The 22,369-nt window shown below is 46.8% G+C and overlaps 1 protein-coding gene across 3 annotated transcripts in view; it reads right to left on the bottom strand.

The window, feature by feature from the left end:
- The window catches only part of CLCN2 (chloride voltage-gated channel 2), a 1,173,779-nt gene that overhangs the window by 257,319 nt on the left and 894,091 nt on the right, over positions 1–22,369 (bottom strand). For all 3 annotated transcript variants that reach the window (XM_069618787.1, XM_069618789.1, XM_069618788.1), the window contains exon 13: positions 1,117–1,186. In XM_069618787.1, coding sequence (XP_069474888.1) covers positions 1,117–1,186 — 70 coding nt within the window. The remainder of the gene's footprint in view (positions 1–1,116; positions 1,187–22,369) is intronic.

The following is a 22,369-nucleotide window of genomic DNA, read 5'->3' as shown; positions in this document are numbered from 1 at the left end:
GATTGTGATGCAATGCACTGTGTCGCGCAAGTGCTTTTGTTAGAACTGCCAGGAAAGCGAGGCTCAATTCCAGCCTGGACATTGCTCTGCGCAACAGCACTGTGAATGCATGGAAGAGCGCCTCAGTTCTCCCACCCCAGAATGCCAACGGCAACATGGCAGCCTCCATGTCTGGAAGCTGCTGATATGAGTTGCCATTGGTAGGCCTCTACACCATGGACTTCTTTTTTGTGGGCACACTGGTTTTCTGCTCCTCTTTCCGAGTCACTGTAAGCCCTTTCCTACATCTCTGCTCCATCCCCATATTACTTTGAAACATGTTTAACTACGTAATCTCAATACATGGTCTAATTTGCTTTAAAATAATTTGAGCAGAGACCCCGAAGTCCTTCTTAGAATTATTGGCCTTGCTCGCTACATTTGCTCACAAGCTGTAATATGGGACCACTTTAAAAAAAAAAATAACATTTCCAGGGCTACTTTTGGCTCCCAGTCCACCCCTGGACCTCCCAGACATCACCGGGGAGAATGCCGCCAAATCAGGGAGGAGGAACAGACTTCCAGGTAAGGGGGTGCTGTGACACGCATGCTGCAGTAAACGTTAGTACTGCCACATGAGACAGAGCTGAGAAGGATTGAATCATGCAACTTGGATGGTAGAGCCCTTGTGAGACAGGACAAAGAGAATACCTCAGACAGCGCTGAATTCTGGGACTTGGAGTCAAAGCTCTTAATGACCCCTAAAACACGACTCGAATAAACTTTGGCAAGTTGAAAGAGCTGGTGCATGCTAGGACTTAAAGACCAAGTTCTTGTCAAAAATAGAAGCCAATTCACATTGTATACCAACAGAGAGATATTAGCGTTCTCGATCATCGAATACGTTTTGGAAAAATATAACTATTGAACTACACTTATCTAATCTTAATAGGTTTTCTTTTCCTAATGTTACCGGAAATGCTTTGGTTGTAAGTCTGCTGTTGTCTATTCATGGCCGTCTTTCCATGCAGTCTGAAATCATGCAAGGCCCAAGTCCTGAGGCACTCATGGGCCCTGCAATAAACTCACAATCATGTTCCAGGGAGAGGGCGGGAACTTCAAATGCTTCAAACTTACCAATGACAAAGACGGGCATGAAGGCCCCGCAGGGTACTGGGATGGTGGTCACCAAGGCAGACATCCAGAACTAGGGAAAAAACAGAAAGGAAAGAGGAAGCAAAAAATAAAGAGAAGAGGGCAAGAGAGCCAAGACAGGGAAGCAGGAGGAAGAGAAGTGGGGCAGACAAAAAGAGCAAGGGAAGAGGGAAAAAGGGGAGAATAAAGAAAGAGAAGGGCAGAGAGGAAGAGTCAAAGGGAGAAGAACAGTAGAGAAAGAGAAGCAGAAGAGAGAAGAGTGTGAGCGAACAGGAGCACGAGAGAATGTGGAAAGAGAGGGAAAGAGACAAGAGAATGTCAGAAAGAGGTACAGAAGAGATGGGCAAGGAGAGAACCAGGGAGTGGGGGCCCAGGAGACAAAAGTCAGCAAGAAGAAAGAGACCAGAAAAGGAAGAGTGGGGAGAAATAAAGGCGGTAAGGTATTAAGCAGGAAAAAGAGAGAAAGGGAGAGAGGGGTGGATGGCACAGGAGGGTGTAGGAAAGAAGTAAGGAAGTGCAAAAAGAAAATCGTGAAGAAAACATAGAAAATCAGTGTTAAAAAAGGTTGCATTTCTTTGCAGTCTACATCAATCGGCATATCTCAAGGGAAAGAATAATGCTAGTGGAAAAATATCTCAAATCATCAAATGTAACCCTCACCTAAACTAAAGAGAACCAAGAGAAGGAAGAAGGACTTCCGAGAGAGGAAAACCAAGAATTACCAAGAAATGGAAAACACAGCCAACACATCAGGAGGAGGGGTGCCAGGCATACAGAAAGGACTAGAAGGACAAGGAAGAAAGGGCGGCAGAGAGAGCAAAAAGACAAGGAAAGAGGAAGTGAGGCAACCAGATGGGGACAGGAGGAGAGGGAGAGAAAGGAAGGAAGGAACAAGGGGAGACTGGATTACTGTAGTAAGGAACACATTTGGAAGAGCCATGGAAGCAGAACAGAAGATTAAAATAGATAACATATGTGACAATTTGAACGCGGTACACACTACAGACAACAATTTACGAACTCAACTTAATAATTATGATTAAAGGATTTTTTAAATGTGAGACTTCTTTCAAAAAAATGTTTAATCAATTTCTTTTAGACTTCCATTCATGTTTTTATGTTTGCAACAATCATCAATTATTTGTACTGAAGAAGCGGTTGTGTTTGGATGAAACGTGTTGGCACATCATTCAATTGTAAAACTGGTCCTTTTCAAAAACAATGCCTTTTTGGCATTGCCACCATAAAAACAAGTCAAATATAAGGTGTGCCTGGGAGATGTTATTTGCTGACAATGTACCTATGCATGCACACAATCCTGCCATTCGGCCAGGAAACTATGGAAACCTCATTATCTTCATAGAGAACTGGAGAAGGGCATCTCATCCAAACTCAGCTCATATTATGGGGGTCACGTTACATGGTGTAGGATTCATATATATTTGCTAGTATTGCATACAAAATGAGTAACACTGGAGTATTCTATACGTTGATTTTGTGCTCTATGTAGAAGCTGATTAATTGCTTATGGATATTAATGTGCAATTGTTTATGTTTAAACAATGAATAAAGGAGTAATCAATATTTAGTATAGCTAGAGGTGAGGAATAATTTGCAGGACTCTCAAAGTCCATTCCATGCGAGTCTCAACCACACCAGGTTTTTAGGATAACAACTCAGTAAACTCGGATTTGGATTCGATGTATTCAAATTTATTTTGTGTGGATGGACTGAAGACGCGAGCAGATTTTACTCTTAGGGACTGGATCAGGTGAACCATAAACTAAACGTTAGGACCTGGCTACTGACAGGATTGCCCATTCTCCGGCCCAATTCTACCGAATTGCCCGACTTTTGTTGCGATTCCCAACAGACAATGTTTGGAAAGCCAGAATTTGGAAATCTCTGCTCAGTTCCATCTTTTTACCAGCCGGTCTATCTGCCATTAGGTTGCTTCCTCTGACCTTAGAACTCTGGTCCAGGCCATGGTTATTTCCATGATGGACACTGGCATGTTTCTTGGCTGGCTTTCCAGAATGTATCCTCGCTCCCCTGTAGATGGTACTTCCTTAAACTACCAGACAGGCAGTGGGGTCATGTCAGTTGGATCAAATTATACTGATGTTGAAACTGCTGCACTGGGCTTCCGTTTCCAGTGTACATACAATTGAAGATCACGTTTCTAGACCATCGGGTAGTACCTGCTGGTAGCTCCTGGCGGCCTCGCTGACAACAGACAATGTTTGGAAAGCCAGAATTTGGAAATCTCTGCTCATTTCCATCTTTTTACCAGCCGGTCTATCTGCCATTAGGTTGCTTCCTCTGACCTTAGAACTCTGGTCCAGGCCATGGTTATTTCCATGATGGACACTGGCATGTTTCTTGGCTGGCTTTCCAGAATGTATCCTCGCTCCCCTGTAGATGGTACTTCCTTAAACTACCAGACAGGCAGTGGGGTCATGTCAGTTGGATCAAATTATACTGATGTTGAAACTGCTGCACTGGGCTTCCGTTTCCAGTGTACATACAATTGAAGATCACGTTTCTAGACCATCGGGTAGTACCTGCTGGTAGCTCCTGGCGGCCTCGCTGACAAGCTGAAAACTCAAGGAGGAACCAGGGGGCTAAGCAGTTGTGATTTACTCAGCCTTGAGATTTTTTGCTAAATCCCTCATCACGTTGCCTATCTGGCATGGCCCTGAGTTTTGTCATTCACTGCCGCCTCGCTAGGTATCATTTCAAACTATCACCTCTTCTGGATACAGTTCAAGGCCTGGCTTTGGTTCATCTTTCTTTATATACAAATGTAATACTATTGTACTACGGGGGTCCCCCGGTTATCTTGTTTGCTTAGACTGAACTGCATCTGTTTTAATAATATTGTATGCAAATTGCCCTGCACGCCAACACCCCTGCCTTGCTCGCCTTTGAGAAAAGTTACGATGAAACTAAATTGAAATAAATGCCAGACCAATGCTTAATTTATTTATTACATTTCTTTAGTACACAGACCCAGAGAACTCACAGAGCTTGTTCATAATAGGAAGGTGAGCACAGGTAAAGTAAGGTTACAGAACAAAGTAAGGTTACTTGACACATCAAAGGTACAGCGTAGTCATATTTGTCACACAGCTACGTTTTCAGGAGTTTTCTAAAGGTGGGTTAAGACGGTTCATTTTTGATGTAGTCAGGAAGTGAGTTCCACAAAGTAGGAGCTGTGACACAGCAGCTGGAGCTGCCTGCTCATTTGTGTTTAAATCTGGGGGTTTGGAGAATGAGGCAGACGGAGGAGTGATGGGAGCACAACAGGGTCTTAGATGAGTTTTGCGAATTGATGTAGGAAGGAGAATCGTTGTCGACGCAAGTGTGCACGATCACAAGCGTATTGGCAGCCAATGGGCGTTGAGTCTCATGTCTGAAATGTAGTCAGACAGCTTCAGACCCAGAGCCGTTCTTAGGGCATTGTTTTGTAGGCGTTGTAGCTTAGCTAAGTTCTTGGCAGAGGTACCAGTGAAAAGGGCGCTGCAGTAGTCCAATTTGCTGCCAATAATTGCTCAAGCGAGTGTCAGGCAGTTTGTTGGGGAGAGGAATTCTTTGCTCACAGCAATAGGTTTGGCCGTTGTGAGGTACCTGAGGTCGTCCTCACTTCTTTTCCCTCATTATCCTCCTCTTCAGTGGCCAAGAAAGGCCACCGCTCTTGAATCCTGCCCCTTGGGGTGGATATGCGAGGGAGGATCACCTGGGCAGAGGAAACATGGAGAATGGAGAGAGGGCATCCTTAGATGAGACATGGTATCCCCCATTTCCTTTTCATAATGAACCCTCTATCCCTCAAGCCTTTATCGGCTATTGTCAGCAATTTCCCTGGTCTTCCCTTAAAACATTCCCCAAGACACATTGATGCAGCACTGGGACAAGGAAGAGACCATCTAGAGAGAGAGATCCTCGTTTTATTAACGCGCACACATACCAGCCTCAGGTGTGTAGTGACACGAGGAGGAGGACATCACAAGTAAGACAGGACTACTGTTTCAATAGTGAGCGGTCTAGTCCTTTTCAGACCAATCATAGTTGCAGGAACTATAAAAGCCGGATTCATGGTGGAATTTGAGTCAGCTGTGGAAGCAGGGTGACAAACTGCTGGGTGCAAGCAGACCTCTCTGGTGCAGCGGTGTCGCAAGCAGAGCGCTCAAGACCCTTTGGAAGATGCAGAGTTCATGCAGCGGGAAGCGAAGCTGAAGGACACTGGAGGCTGGTGACAAACCGCAAGAGGGAGACTGGCGTGACCAAGCAAAGCAGTCATGTGAGTCCCGAGCTGCAGGAGGAGCATCACTCGGTAAGAGTAGCCACGGAAAGCACTTAGGAGAATAGGCGAGGTAATGCACAGGAAGGGAAGGACTTGTGTAGGCATAGTACCTCACAGGAAAACCATAAACTCTGACCGGTGAGTGTACCAAGAAGGGGTGGACACCGGGCTGGCAGGCGAACATATGAAACAAGTAATGCAAATTGACTTGAACAGAAGCACACATTTATATGAATACCCATTTGAGTGAAAGCAAATGTAAGTACTTTTGAATACCAAATGGAGTGAAAAACAGATTGAGCACTTTGAATATTGATCGGAGTAACAGAAAGTTTGCAAATCTGTATGATACAAAGAACTATATTATAAGAGAATTCAAAGGAAGTACTTTTGAATACCAATTGGAGTGAAAGCAAATTTGAACACTTTGGAACACTGATTTGAATAAAAGCAAGTTTGAGTACTTTTGAATACCAATCAGATTGAAAGAAAGTTTGCAAATCTTCCAAATATCAGGGACTGTATTAGTGGAGAAACAAGTATTGGCTAAAGCCAAGAGAGTACAAAGAGATGTATTGTATGAGAAATCGAACCTTGGTCAAAGCCAAGAGAATTCAAAGAATTGTATGATATGGGGAAACAAGCATTGGCACAAGTCAAGAGAATTCAAGGAACTGTATTACATTGGAAAATGAGCATTGGCCAAAGCTAAGAGAATTCCAGGAACTGTATGTTATGAGGAAATATGCATTGGCAAGAGCAAGAAGAATACAAGAAAGTCTAACAAGTGCATGGTGGCTCACCAAACCATGGTACAGTGTCAGGCGAGTGTGACACGGGTGAATAAAGCATGCATCACTGTCAAGTTGAAGCAGTGGCCTAGTGGTGAGGGTAAAGCAGCAAAGAAGGGTTATAGGTTGCATGACCTGTAATGGGTAGACTGTGTGACCTGACAACTGCGCCTAGACCGAGTGCCGCCCTATATGGAAAAGCCACTGAAAATACCCATAAAGGAGCTTGTGTTTAAACTACAACAACTCTTATATGACTTTGAAGTCAAGAAACTGAACTACTTATGTGAGCTGGTGAGAAGTAACAATAACAGAAGAGCTGGGAAGTGTCCCAAGGAATTGTGTTGCTTTGAAAAGCTGGAAGATTCCCTTGTGCTTAGTGAACTATTCTTGAACTCGGGGAATGAAACGCTGATCACAAGCCAAGAGTTGGAAGAAGCTTTGAACTATATTTCGAACACTGCATATGTTGATGCTGAAATCCCTACACATTGTATACAGTTAGAGGTGAGGGCAAATATAGGTTTTGACACAAACAGACATTTGCTATGGACTACCTGACACAGAATATCCTTAGTTTTCATTAGGTAGGGAAATCCCAACTTAGCATAGGGCAGGTTAGGCCTTAATCCATCCTGCACTTTGAGTTAATTCATGTTTATGGACCAATCCTTAAACCTATTGTCTACTTCATGATGCCTTCACACCTTGTAGGTAGTGGAAGTAGCCAAGGCATTATGTGCTTGGACCTACTCAGTTCAGAGTCGACATAAACACCAAGCGCCTTGACATGCTTCAAGGCCTGAATGATTTGTCCATGAATGGCGAAAGAGGAATAGGAAGTCTCTCCATTTTTTAGGCTTAAGGGTAAGCTCACAATCAGAGGTTCTGTTTTCTCATCATTAAGACACAAGTTGCATTAGGCCATCCAGTTTTGGATGATGCTATACGTTTGGTTAATAGTCTCAACGTCTTGGGGATAATTACTTGAGATGGGGCTTGGTGTACATGTTCTAGGGGCTTGGGGAAATGCAAGAACCTTGGGGACACCAATCGGGGAAGGGCTGGGGTCTGCAATAGCATCATCAATGAAGACTCTGGAGGTGCATTCGCTCAAAAAAGACTTGATCAAGGATGCCACCTCTTGAGAGAAGTGGAAGTGTGTTTTGAGGTGTTGACAAAGGATATCATGGTCAACAAGGTCAATAACAGAGAGGTTGAGAAGCAGCAGAAGCTGTCAAATTTGATTTTGAGGTAAAGGAAGGCTGTTTCTGTGTTGTGCTTGCTTGGGCCGAAAACCAGATTGTCCGGAGCCAAGTAGGTGATGTTGTTCAAGGAAGGTCTGGAGCTGGCAGTAGGCCACACGGTCCAAAATTTCGAGAAGGAAGGGAACTGTGGTGATTGGTCAGTAGTTGGTGGGGAGGGCTGGATCCAGGGAAGTTTTATTAACGAGATTGGAGACCCAGGCTGCTTTGAGACAGGTAGGGATGGTGTTGGAAGCAAATAAAAAATTAATAATGTCAGTTATGGTGGGTGCAAGAGTATCCACGCACAATTTGTAAATGTGGGTTGACAATGTATCTTCTGTGACATTTGTGGGTTTGATGAGCTGGGTGGTTTTTAGAGCTTCTTCCACACTGATAGATGAGAAGTTGAATTGGGTATATGTGAGAGGTTCAGAGTGTGGTGCTGGTGTCATTATGGAGGGAAGTTTGGTTCCAAGTTGTATTTTAGATACATTTTGTCTCTTAGTTTATCAATGTTACTAGAAAGAGTAGTTTGGATGATCATGCACCAGGTCTTGTCAAAGGGTACCCGAGAGATGGTAAGAAAGAGGTTTTCCAGCTTTTTGAGGATAGCGAGAGTTTAGAATTGGAGCTAGCTTTGGAGATCCTGGTGTTAAAAGGAGTTGCTTTGGTGGCTAAAAGAGTGTTTTCTATAGGTCTTAGCTTCCGTATTGAAGGCTTCAATATTGGCCAGGGTGGGGGTGTTTTCTCCAGGGCACATCTAATCCTACGGAGTGAAATCAGTTCCTCTGAGAACCAGGAGTTGGCATGTTTGCCAGGTTTTGGGGTTCTGATAGTTGAGCACTTTGGCTAGTGCTCGAGGGTCATTGGCTGTGGATTTGTGGTGGGATAGGTGCTTAAGTAGTGAGGGAACCAGGGTATCATCTGTGAGTCTGTGGGTGTTGCGGGTGAGGGTGGTGATGTAGGATTGGCAGAACTCAGTGAGTGGTCAGGGCAGGGGAGTAGTTGTGGTAACAGTGGTCATGGTGTTTAGTGTATGGATCCAGTGTAAGGTGCACCATTTGGTGCGGGCGGAGACCTGTTGAGAGATATTCATCTCAGAGAGAGTTTTGAATAGAAAGGTAGCTCTAGTGTCAGAGGGGTCGTTGAAGTCAAGGTTAAAATTGCCTAGTAGTATGAACTTGGTGGCAGGTTTGATGAGCGGTGAGAGGAATAACAGGATATCTAACTCTGGGCTGAACTGAGAGATAGGTTGTTGGTAAATAACTAAGAGGTTGATAGTGATTTGTGGATTCAGGGTTAATTTAGTCAGCAACATTTCATAGTCATATTGAGGTGGGGCGAGGATTTCTTTAATCGTCAGTGAGGATTTAGCGATGAGGGCTACCTCGCCTCGTGGTTTGTCGGGCCGATCTGCTTTGAAAATTGACTATCTTGGTAGGATGGCAAGTAAAAGGGAGGGACCAGCTGAGTTGTGGAGCCAAGACTCTTTGACCGCAAGGAAGTCTAGGTGGTGTTTTCTAATGTTGTGTATGTGAGAAGCGTGTGCACTTAAGGAGCACATAGGGAGCGGGCATTGATCAGGGCACTTTTAAGTGGTGTGCTGTTATCAGTGTTAGTGGTGTTAATGTGCTTTTCGTGTAGGCGGCATGACTCCGGGGAATGCAAGGAGGAGAGAGGCGGGGAGAGGTAGGCAGGGTGCATGAGTATAGTCTGTGGATTCTGACTTCACTGTAACAGGGGAGTAGTTGTGTGCAGGAAGAAATTCTGGAGGTGTTGTGTGGTAATGCAGGTAGGCTGTCCTGTGTGCACTTAATCAGGGTTGAAAGTGTGTGTGATGCAGATAAGACTGAAAGAGGCAAAGTTCGCTGTGTATGGGCTGGAGGAGATTTGGTATAGGGCAATGAGTGCATGTGTCTGGGATGCGGGGGTGAAGTAGACGGGGGCAGGAAAGGGGTGGGATTGGGCAGAGAGTGCGCGAGACTGGGATGTGGGGGGCCTTGGGGAGAGTAGAACAGGGTGGCAGGAAAAGGGTGGGATTAGGGAGAGGCGGCAGTGCTTTAGAAGGCATGTTGAAGATCATATCTGGATCGCTGCCATGGTTGCTGATGAGGAGTGGGGTGCAATGTGGGTGTGTAGGGAGTGGTTGTTGATTGGGGGAAGGTGGGTAGGTAAGGGGAGGGGAGGGTGATGGGCTGCTGTGTAGGTAGCAGTTGTAAATATGAAATTGCCGGGTGTTTTGCTACTTTTTGCAAGCATGTAGCGCTTACCTTGTTTGAAGATCTATGACTCGCAGAGTTCAATAGGCAAAGATGTTGCAAGGTTCTGGGTGGCGGGGGTAGAGAGCGCATCATTTGCCAATTGCCACAGTATGGTAAAAGGGGGTTGCCAGGTAGATGGTGGTTGGCTGCAGCTAAGGGACACATGTTTGGCTATATGTCCAGACTTTCCCGGGCATGCACAGACTGCCTTATTAGTGTGCCTTGCTGTTGGGCTGCCACGGCCTGCTGGCTTGTGCTCTGTGTGGAAGGTACTTGGCTATCCAGCCAATCAGGAGTGCAGAGGGGCAGGGCATCATGGGAGGGAGGCCTGCATTAGTCTGGCAGGTCTTTGGAGAAGGCAGAGGGGTGGTCGAGGATGGGAGCGGCTATCTTTGGGAGGCAAGCGTTCTCCTGGAGCTCAATGAAGACTCCAGGAGACCTCCCCTTAAAGCCGGAGCATGGTGCTTTTTATTTTCAGGGTGCTGCAGTTGGAATGGATGAAGTATAACATTAAGAAACGCACAGGGACTGATTGGCCTCATCAACAAGAGATCAGTAGCAATAGGTGATGGCTGGCAGATACAGTTGTGATCAAGCAGTAACGAGTCCATCACCCCCAACAGTCCCAAGAACCAAAACTCTACCCTCCGAAGGGACAGAAACAAGATGCTAAAAAAAGGTTATGAGCCACTGAGTAGAAAATAGAGATTCCATTCTGGTACTGCCAAAATGAAGATTTACCCAACAAGTGACCAACCATGAAGCTGGATGTCTTAGGCTAAGAGCATCTTATGCTCTAAGTAACCTATTGAGGTAAAGATGAAGACGTGGTCCACCAAGCAAACAGGAAGAGAAAAACATTAGTTTCACTCTTAGCTTGGTCAATGCTCATTCCCTCAAACTCACAATTCAATATTGAGTCACTTAACTTCAGGGCTACTTCGACTAACATCTTCACAATTGACTCTTTGGTTAGCCTTTACCCAAGAGTTTCTTTTAAGCACACACAACCAGTCTTTCATCTGTTTCAGAAGGTTAAAGATTCAATTAGCTTAATTCAGAGTGTTTTACTCTTACGTAAGTGCTAGGGAAGACGTTTATTCACACGCAAGTTCTACTTTTGTAACTTCCCATTGTCTGACAATCAACAGTCGCTATTTTACTGCTTTCACTCATACACGAGTGATTTTGCTTGGCTGCAGTTGCCTGCCTGTGTTCGCACAAGTGCTCAGAATGTTCGGTTACACTCAATGGCTTCTGTCTTGCTCCCTTCCTGTGTTGCAGGACTTGTACTGCTTCTGGCTTCATTTGGATACAAACCCTTCCTCTGTGAAGGCATCTTCACCCTCGTCACACAGCCACGGAGCTGCTCTGGCTTCTGAGACCCTTGGCAGTATGCCAACTCTCAGACACAGTCTCTGGCATGCTTCTTGCTGTGCAATCTCTGCAATTAGGTTCACATGGGGAAAAGCAGTCTTCCTTCAAGGTTTCTGCTGCGCAACCTCTGCACTTCAGATTTACAGGAACAGGACACTTTCATGACAGGCAGCTGGAATCTGCGTGGTCAAAGTTCTGGCGTCCCTTTAATCCACCAACTTCTGCTTGGATTGCCTACAATGTGCACTTGCTCTGCTGCTGCTACTGCAATGACTATTTCAGCCACACCTCTGTCTCCATCTCCTTCTCATCTAATGGCCTGCACCTGAGGGGGCCTTGTAAAGTGGGTCAATTTGCTTAACAAGCTGCCCACTCCTGGAACATTGCTCGAGCCATCTTCCTCATTCCACTTCTTCAGGGATTATGGGACTACAAGTCCCAATCAACAGAATTAGATTTTCTTATTATCTTTTTATTTTCAAGTGCAGATTGATCTCTCAAATGCATTATAGGAAACGTTCTATAAGTTTATTGAAAAGGAGAAGGTAGTTCATTTAAGACATTATTTATAGGTTTTCTGTCACTTTACCTCTGGGATTAATGGGGCTTTTTAACCTTAGGGACCTCAAACAGTCTTTCCTTCCTTGTGAGAGTTAAAGATGTCACACTAGCTTTACCACATAAACAGGTTTAATGTGTGGTTCAAATACATCATAATGACCCTAAGCCATTACATGTTCTGGCACCTTTCAAAGGTCCTTCCCTTTGAAAGACAAATAGTGTGTCTCGTAGCACAGGATCTTCTCACCACCTTGGGACTTGTCTCCTCCCAGATGATCCTCCCACAGTACACGACCCCCAAAGGTCAGGAAGCGTTTGCCTTTCCTGGGCCCCCTGGGAGGAGACTTTAGGCAGGGTTTTAGTGAGGGATCTGCAGGATTCATCACAGAGTGTTTTACTTTTTAAATTATCCATCCAGTGCACCAAGGGGCTGTATGGAATGTTGGAGAAAAGAAACCAAAGAAGTAAGGAACAAAACTCCCCTGCCCAAGAATACACTGGGCAGTTGAGAAAAGAATTGAGGAGAGTTTGAAAAATAAGACAGTTGAAAATGCAGTTGGAGGAAAGAAGGAATAAACAAACTCCCTGGTGGAGTGCAGCCTAGAGCACCGCCCCCCCCCCCGAGAAAGTGTTGCGCTGGACTTCGTGTGAGGGGACCCCCTCCCCCAAAGAAGGGAGCCGATCTGAATGCCAGGGGCGTGTCACCACCCAAACAGCCAGGCCGGGTGTCCAGACCGGCCAGGCCCAGGAATATCAGAAGGCCCGGTGCATGGGGCTGCCCAAGCCACCAATGGGTTGCCTGAAATGGTGGCCGAACCAGGCAGCCCAACCATGCACCCAGTTGGCCTGCCTTGTGGTCTGGCGAGGTTGGCCCTTTCTAGAAATCCTACCGGGCAGCGCAAGCCAGGAGGCGTGTGAGGTGAAGAGAGCGAATTCGGCTCTGCCTGATGCAAGTTCCGGGCTGCTTCGTCATGGCAGTCCGGGTGAAGAGAAGCCCCAGGCTGCTGCAGCGAGGTAGCCCAGTGATGCTCCAACGGCCTCACCCTGCATTCCTTCAACGCAATGCGGAGGAGGGCTGGGAAGAAGGGAAGACTGCAGTGGTGACCATTGTCCGCATCCCCATTACCATGGGGCCGCCGCCTAACTCCTACATGGCACTGTAGGGCCACTACTAAATTAGCTTTGATTTAGACACAGTTTGAGGATTGTTCCTGTTTTTTCCCTTTTTCTTGTATAGTTCCTTACCAGTTCTGCCTCTGACGTCACTGCCCCATTGTTCCCCTGTATCCAGGCTGGCGTTGTGGGGTAAATGTGCAGTCTCCCAATCGGTTCTTTAATGGGAAAGGCTAGTCCACTTCCATTGGGGTAACCAGTAGTTTGCTCCTATTTGAGGCTGGGTCTTGTCCAACTTACTGAGTTGAATTCTGGCACTTGTAGTGTTGGGACAGAGAAAGAGCTCCAGGCATACTGGGGAGCCTGTGATAGTGTCCCCTCTCAACTCCACAACACCCCCTCTGGGGTAGGTCTGGCTGTGGCATTGCCACCCTAGGCCGCACCTTCCTCGACAAGGTCAGACCCATTAGCTGGTGACATAGTTCACATTAATTCTGACCCTTCTCGGCATAGTATTTGAATAACACATATGCACACATTAGAAATAATAATATCCCTATGGGGTAAAAACAATTCTTAAATACAGCCACAGGCCCCCCAAGAAATGTAGAATGCAACTTCGAAACAAATGGCAGTGCAATACACATCACAGAAAATTAGTTACAGAGCCATTAAAACTAGCTACATGGTAAAAATGGATTCACATTTAGAAAATTGGAGAGGAAAACCTTAAAAATACATTTAAAATCCCTGGTAAATACTGGAAATCCTGTTCTTGGCCTAGGTGCAGCATGAAACATGCCCAGGGCCAAGTAAGAACCTGCAAGGTCACTGTAGGAGAGTTCCAGGTAGGTAGAAGGAGAAGTCAATGCAGGAGAAGTTGCGCAATCTGAATGGCACAAGGCCTAGTAAGATCGTTGTTTTGTCCTCCCTTCCTTGTCATGTTGTACCTAGAAACACTTGTATACTGGCACATTATCATAAAGTCCATAGGTTATTTGTGTGTATTTGGAAATGAAGGTAAGATTTACCCCACAGGTGCACATTTCGCAGGGGGGGACCAGGGTAGACCCCAATAAAGAGATCCAGAGGTGGTTGAAGTACCTGAAGCCCCAGAAGAAGATGCAGCACGGCAGGGGGAGACCCGAATGTTAGCCAATTGGAAGTGCGCTTGGAACTCATTTCCAAAGAATCCCAACCCTGAACAAGAGGCACCCCTGAAAAAGAGTATCTCGAATAACTGCCCATCGCAGTACACAGAGGTGGCAGTATTGATGAAAATGTTTCTAGCAGCACGAAAAAACCATGGTATATATAGGGTTTCTCTTCGAGGTGCGGTTTATAGGATCCAGTGCCCAGGGACTTGAACCCTCATCCAACAACCTCCAAGGAGGAAAAGAAGGACACGGAGCCTTCCCACGATGCAGCCCCTTGATCCGGCAGTGAAAGGATCAGTGAGGAAGGTGAAAGATTCCAGGAAGATGGATTCTGGCAGCTCAGTGAAAAAAAAGAAGAATGGCACAACAACAGAAGACGGGCCGATGAGGAGGGCGGAGGTGGAGGCAACCCAGCATGGCCCGCAGAAGAGGCAGGGTCATAGGTTCCTACCACCTTTCCAGGTGATGGCAGCAGCCAGCAGCAGCGTGGCATATCCTGGCGGAAAATGGCAGGAAGCAGCGGTGAATGTCTATGAAAATGGTCCCAGGATGGAAGGCCTGATTCATCAGGGAAAACAGCAGGAGCATGCAGGATGTCCTGCCTCGACGTCTAGCAGCAGATCATCCCACCCGGGATATGCCCAAGCAACTATCCCAGTCAGTATGGCCAAGTGAGGGTTTAAAATTCAGGAACCGGTGGAAATCAGAAGGAAAACTCCTTTAGCAGGTTAGTAGAGCTGCTTCTTCCAAGCTCCAGGAGTAGAGCAGCAAGAGAAGCACCAGAAACAGAGCACCAAGACTAGTGAAGCACCAGGAGCAGAGCAGCAAGAGAAGCTCCAGGAGCAGAGCAGCAAGAGAAGCTCCAGGAGCAGAGCAGCAAGAGAAGCTCCAGGAGCAGAGCCGCAAGAGAGGCTCCAGGAGCAGAGCAGCAAGAGAAGCTCCAGGAGTAGAGCAGCAAGAGAGGCTCCAGGAGCAGAGCAGCAAGAGAGGCTCCAGGAGCAGAGCAGCAAGAGAGGCTCCAGGAGCAGAGCAGCAAGAGAGGCTCCAGGAGAAGAGCAGCAAGAGAAGCTCCAGGAGAGGAGCAGCAAGAGAGGCTCCAGGAGTGGAGCAGCAAGAGAGGCTCCAGAAGCAGAGCAGCAAGAGAGGCTCCAGGAGCAGAGCAGCACGAGAGCAGTGGGAGGGGGACCCCTTAAATACCATTGGCCCTTCTGGTCAAAGCCAGCCCACCAATCATTAAGGCAGGACTAGGAAGAAAGGAGTCAGGTACCCAATCATTCTGGTTGGCCATCTGGATGACCGCTCAGCCAAGACCACCCCCATTGGAAGTGAGAGGAAGAGGGACTTCGGCAAATCTAAACCAGTTAGAACTAATATTGAGGCTGTAATGTGGCCTCACAAACAGCCTGTGTGACAGAACGGCCGTTTTAGGCCTCCCTTGTTGGTGCCCTACAGAAAGTAAGCCTTAAAATACAAAATGTCTATGAGTAGGATTTTAAAAAATACATTGGTACACCAATGGTTCCCAAAAAGTTACATTTGGCTAACAATGCAGTACAATGGCTTGAACCCTTGGAGAAGCCAAAATGAGATTACAACTGCCACCAGTGTATTTCCTAAAATCAATGTGGGGTGATATAATCACTCTAGGGCAAACATGGATGCCTGAAAGGACCCCTGGGACTGGTCACCTTAGGGGCGACCTAATACTATATACCTTAAGTAAGGCAAAAGGGGTTGCAATGGTTGGGAGTCTTCCATAGAGGTCATCCCTGTGGCCACCAAAAATAGATAAGTGATCCCAGAAAATAGAGGGGAAAAAGTGAAAAGTTGAGGTGCCCTAGACATGGACCCTAGGATCCGCAAAAAGAGGAATTCTCTCTTACCAGACCAGTACCACAAGCAAGACCACATCCCAGTTTGACACCCATCATTCCCGTAGAGAACATAACCACATCAAACCTCTTCTCTTATCCAGGAAGCATGACCACATCACAACTCTACACATTTCACACCCAGTGAGTAGAGCATCATCACAATTCTACACCTCGAACTCCCAGGGAGCAGAAGCAAATCACAGCCTAACACCCATCACTGCCAGACAACTAAACTATACCACACCAATCACTGCTACGAGACATAATCGCTTCACATTCCTATACCAACCACTCCACGAAGCATAGCCCCATCACAGCTCTACACGTCCTGGATCTACCCGAGGGCTCTGGAAACTGAGGCTCCCCAGATGTTTTGGACTACGGCTCCCATGACCCTTTACAACACCCATGATACCTCACCATGAGTTACGCTGGCTGGCACTACTGGGAGATGTAGTTCAAAACATCTAGAGAACCAACAGAAGGAGACATTAAAGCATTTATGTATCTCCTGCCCAGAAGGACAAGAGATGCGATCGATCCACCTTAAAAGATTTTGCGACTTCCTTCCTTATTGATGAAGTCGAGGTGGTGTGGCGTCTATGACTGGCCGAAAGGACCACCTCCCCTGTTTTTAGCAGCAACAGGTCTTTTAAAAGCATTACAGCTTGAGCCTACAGAAGTCGAAAAGGCAGCACAGGATAGTTAAATACTGGCATAGTACAGTTCACATGGGTTTTCCGTTCAGGTAGTGTGACTGTAGAGATTGTATTAAGTGGAAAGAGATGGATAATGAAATTGTAATGTATTAGTCATGTGCCTGAATTTTAGGGAAATATTTACTTATTGATTAAGGATATGAAATGACTAATGACATTTCATGTAATCTCTTTATTGCATTGCATTTTAGGGATTTTTTTGCTTATATGGTGCTGTTTTTAGGGATATTTGAGGTAATGTGTAGGCCCATATGTATCTCCTATGCATTTTTGTCTCATGTTTCTTTGAAATATTTGTTTCTTTTCGTTCTCGTTTTGATTGAACTATTGTAGAATGTTATAAAGTAAAACATGTTTAAAGTTATTTTTAACAACTATAACATAAGTTAAAACAAATTTAAAAAAAGGTTTGCCCAGCTCTACACTTAAATCCATGTTGCGAAGACCCATTGCAGCTCCCACGAGGAGTATAATCGTTGGCAGCACAGCTACACACTTTATACACCAATGGAGCATGACCACATCACAGCACTACACACACCGCACATGAGCTACAACTACCCCGAGGGGGTGGGGGGGCTGGGGGCGACGGAGGGCAGTCAAGTGGCCTCACAAGAACCTAGGTAGAACGAGAACCTCTCTGCCCACCCCCGGCGGTTGGTTGACCTCACAGGGTCCCATGTTGACTCTAGTGCACCCACCCGTACCGAGCATGCCCTCATCACAGCTCTACAGCCATTACTAGCAAGCATCACGGTGCCAAGACACTGCCTCGCATTAGGCGCAACGCCATCACACCTTGCACCCTTTGCCCTCAGGGTGTGAAATGGCTGCACCTTACAGGGTTTCTCACTCTCACCCATTAGCCTTAGCGACTCGCAGTAGCACTGGGCCCTTCACTGTACACATCGCTTCTGACGGAGGCAGGTGTGGTGCTGGCAATGCTTGCGGCAGAGTGTGTGCCCGTGACGGCTGCTTATCCGTCAGCGACTGGCGAGGTACCGAGAGGAGACAGTGGGAGAGCTCAGCGTGAAATCGCTGGAAGCGGCAGGCCCAGCGCATTAGGATCATGGCAGGCGGGAGCAAGATGCGCGCCGCTGAGGACGACGAGGTGGGACCCTAGCAGGTGGCGGCAGCAGACAGGTGTCGGCACGGATTCCAGTAACGTGCCAGGGGGAGACAGTCCAGGAACAAGCCACTGAACGCAGAGGAGTGGGACTGCAGCAGGTGGCGACAGCAGCGTCTCCGTCGCTGACATTCCCAGATGCAACAGGGATAAGAGCGTGAGGTGTGGGCAGGAGAGACCCACACAGCCCAGGAGCATGTTCGTAAGGTGGCTTCCGAGCAGGCAGGTGTCCGTCACGCACGTGCATGCGCTATCTCTCCGGCTCACATTTTCAGTTATGAAGAGGTGTCCCACATTTTTTATTCCGGGGGGATGATGAAGGGGTTGTGCCATAGGGTACAACCATCTACCTACATTATGTCATTTAAAGTGACATCCCAGGGGGTGACAGTCTTTCGCTCCCTGCATGTTTTGAACAATGACTCCCATCAGACTGGGTGAGCCTAGTCAATGTTGAGGGATAATGGGCGTCGTAGTCCAAAACACCTGGAAAGCCTAGGCCATGTCTTTCTCTGTCCGTCTGCTTTCCAACAAAACTAAAAAGCTATGGATTTTAGTAAATAAATCAAAACCCATAGATTTAGCATTGCTCTGTATAAAAGTACATTGGTGACAGGACCAAGACTGGTTTGTAACTTGCAACTGGCTTCTGTAATGAGGCAGACGGGTTACACAATTTTGGCATGGAAAGCTGCCAAGAGCAGTGATAATGGTCATGATTCATTCAAAGTCTTCTAGCAATCCCTTTGGTAGTGCAAAGTGGCTGCCCAAATTGAAGAAGTTTCACTACCCAATTACATGACATTACTTTTTCATTATACTCACTTTTACCCTCCAGAATTCCATGCCCCAGAGAGCAACCCTTATTTTTCACTTACATGCTATAAGGTAAATCCACAGAATAGATTGTTTAAATACAATGTGCAAGGTAACTCCGTTGGTTGATGCACCTGCTACAGAGAGCTTAGTTCAAGCTGTGTGTCACAAGTTTGTGTCCTCAATATGGCGGCAAATCATATAATCCATCTATGCCCGATAGAAAGAGTAACATTATGTTGGATCACGCCCTCCTGTCTGGATAGGGGCGGGCAAGAGGCAAACAGAGGTGCTTTCCATAGCGGTGCTTTCCCCTGTCCCATAGAGAGGAAAGTGGGAATAGCACGAGGCACCAACATGGCCTGAATGGGAGAACAGATGGGTGAAAAACTAAAGCCATGCGTGGAAGGTAAGACTCATAATTATGTAAGAAGCCGCAGTCCTAAAACGAGTTTCTTCCCCGACAACAGCACACTCACAAACTGTGCTGCAGATGGAGAACCCATGGTCCTTGCCCAGAGACTGACGAAGGGGTCCTAACAGTATAAATGGGCTAACAGACTTCTTACACAGCCAAGGCCCAGGCAAGCCCCCTGCCAATCAAACGTAGACATCATTTATTTCATTTTGTGTTCCATGGCTCATAACAAGTGGCGGTGCCATGAGCAATGTGCTAAGGGACTATTCAGCGTGATGTGCACAATATAAGCGATACATGCTATGATTATCCATGTAGCAAATACAGTAGCCTATTGACTCATGGAAATAGGAGGGGTTTAGGGGGCATGTTTTACAGAATCAGATTGAGGTGAGCCCAAATTTGGCAGCCAAAGAATAGAAGTTCTATTTAGGTAGAGTTTTCTGCCCATGATCACAGCTTGTTTACATTGGAAAGCCTAGCCGTGAGCCCATGCTTTCTATTTGCACAGTTTGCAAACGTGTGTGCTTCATAATGCACGTTTTACTATTGCATATTTAGTTGTCCTGGGTGAAGAATGGATGGTGCGCAAGTGCTGGCTTTTCAGCTGACATCATTCTTTATACTTGTACAGTATTTGTAGTTCTCTTTTACCATTATAAACGCAGGGCTACACATACTAGAATCATAGGCTCTCTGTACGCACCAAGAAGAGAGCTCACATCCAAGCCCGCGTCTAACAACTCAGACGAACTCTTTAAAATCTGCAAGGAACTGGCTAATCCTGCTGCAGTCTCTACCCCTCCTGTCCCTTACCAGGCCCTCTGCAGGGCTCTGGCTTCTCATTTCATCTCTAAAACTCAGGACATCATGTCCTCTCTCTTTCTCTCCCCCTCTCAAATCTACCCACTGCTCTTCCTATGGTCCCTCTTTGGCCACCTCCCCTCTCTCCTTCTCGGCCTTTCCCCTGTTCTCCCCAGACAAGGTTTCTAGACAAGCCCGATCTATGAAAGTCATCAAAACAGGTTCATCCCTGCTCCTCCAAAACCATCAAGGACCACATTGATTCCCTGGCTCCGGCTCTGGCCGACTTCCGCAACCATTCCTTCGCCACTGGAGTCTTCCCATTCCCCCTGAAGCACTCCCTTGTGCACCCTCTTCTTAGGAAACCTTCTTCCCTTGTGCACCCTCTTCATAGGAAACCCTCTGCTGACCCTTCCTGTCGGCTATCGCCCAATCTCCATCACTCCCTTCTTGGGCAAACTCCTGGAAAAGTTGGCTATCACCCAGCTTAATCTTCACAATGAATCTGTCGGTTGTCTTCATGAGCATCAGTCTGGCTTCAGAGCTGCCAGAAGCACGGAAACTGCTCTCCTGAACATCTGTGAAGACCTGCTCTCAAACCTTGATTCCAACACCCCCTGTGTCCTCATCTTGCTTGATCTCTCTTCTGCCTTTGGCTTGGTCAACCATGACATCCTGCTCAACCGTCTCTGTGATAACCTGAGTATAACCGGTCAGGCCCTGGCATGGCCGACTTCTTTCATCTCTGATCGACCCTCTAAGGTCCAACTTGGGTCCTTCCTCTCCTCTATCTTTATCTCTACCTGTGGTGTCCCCCAGGGGTCTAACCTTTCTCCCTGGCTGTTCAAACAATAGCTGGCACTTCTTGCCCACCGCATTGCCACTCTCTGTCCCAACTTCCAGTGCTATGCAGACGACACTCAGCTCATTTTGAGGCTACCTTTGGCCACCTCTTCTTCGTCTCTCATCTCTGAATATCTGTCTGCTATCCAGGAGTGGTGTGCCGCCAAGGACCTCTGCCTCTGCCTTAATGCCAGTAAGACTGAGATTCTCCTCATCGGCACACCCGCTCACTCCTTTCCTGTCACTCACTGGCCGGCCTCTCTTAGCCCTCTTCCCTCTTCCTGCTGCCACCTGCAAGGCTAAAAACCTCGGGGTCATTTTCGACTCCACACTCTCCTTCTCTCCTCACATCTCTGATGTCTCTAGAAAGTCTCACTACCAGCTTCAGAGGTATTCTTCCTTTCCTCTCTTTCCCCCAGAAGCTCACTGTCTCCAGAGCTCTGGTTCTCTCTAGGCTTTACTGCTGCAACAGCCTCCTTCTAAATCTGCCTGCTTATACTCTCCGCCCTCTGCAACTCATCCAGAAAAGGACTGCAAGACTTGTCCTTGGCCTCAAGCCCAGGGATCGTATGTCTCCAGGACTGAAATCTCTGCACTGGCTCCAAGGATTAAGTTCAAAACCCTCTGCATTGTCCACAAGGCCTTCTGGGGCCTGGGCCTCAATATCTTCAACTCTCTTCCTAAATACCTTCCTTCTCAAGCTCTTCGCTCAGCCGCCTCCAACTCCCTCACGGTCAGTCGCTTCTCCAAGCAACGAGTTGGTGGTAGATCTCTTTCCTCGGCTGGGGCCTCCCTCTGGAACAGCCTCCCTGAAACTTGAGGAGAACCATCACCTCAAAACCTTCCTCTTTGCCTCTGCTTTCTCTCCTCCTATCCCCTGCTGAATTTCTGGCTGATACTGTACTGGTTACCTGGCCACCCTCCGATCTCGGGCCCAGGTCCCCTCTCCCACCAGTTACACACCTGCACCGCCTCCCTGGCAACCCCCGCACTTGGGAATGTTTTCTGTATCCCTACAGTCCCCCACCAGCACTTGAGACCTCCTGTTGTCTGCACTTACTCCAGCACTTGGCACCAGCGGGCCCTACTTCTCTTATTGTTATATATTCTATTACCTCATGTACTGCACTGTCCCCTTGCCACTTCCCACTCCGTACTTTTCTCTTCCCTTTCCCCTGCACTTGCACAATCTGAATGACACCCGGCTAGTAGGATCGCTGTCTCTGTCTTCCCTCTGTTCCCCTCCCTTGCTGTGTCGCGCCTTGAAACACTTGTGTATTGGCGTGTTATAAATGCTATATCATATCATCATATCATAGAATGCAATTAAAGGGGAGCCTACAAGCCTGGTTTCCAAGAGCAACTTAGATGGCTCCACCTAAGATGTCTTCAAAATGTCTGTCTGACTTCAAAGAGCACTGTATCGCACTGCTGCAGACAATGGGAATACTGGTTGTATTAAGTAGTTGTGTGTGTGAGTTGGCACCGATTTGTAGGTAAACTAATGAATATATTCAAAGTAGTGATTAGTTAGTTCGACATAATTCTTTGTGGGGTGCAGCCCATTAATAAGTGCCACCGTGCCAGGCACTTGTGAGTACTAGCAGACAAAGAGACATAGGCTAATGAGCCATCGGTCTGGGCCACACACCCTGATGACCTAGAAGGGTTAATTTTTCTTGAACAACAATAATTTGTGTTTTTTTTTTAGTTCTCCTTGTTCTTCATTCAAGTTGCTTGGATTGTCAAAGAAAGAAAGAGATGACTAGTCTCATTTGTTAGGTATCACTGATATTTATTCTCAGCAATAGTACCATTCCCA

The sequence above is a fragment of the Ambystoma mexicanum genome, chromosome 10, assembly GCF_040938575.1.
Source record: "Ambystoma mexicanum isolate Mex_15411 chromosome 10, UKY_AmexF1_1, whole genome shotgun sequence".
NCBI classification, from domain to species: domain Eukaryota; kingdom Metazoa; phylum Chordata; class Amphibia; order Caudata; family Ambystomatidae; genus Ambystoma; species Ambystoma mexicanum.
Note: the sequence above shows the minus strand (reverse complement) of the source record. Positions and strands in the feature narration are given on the sequence as shown.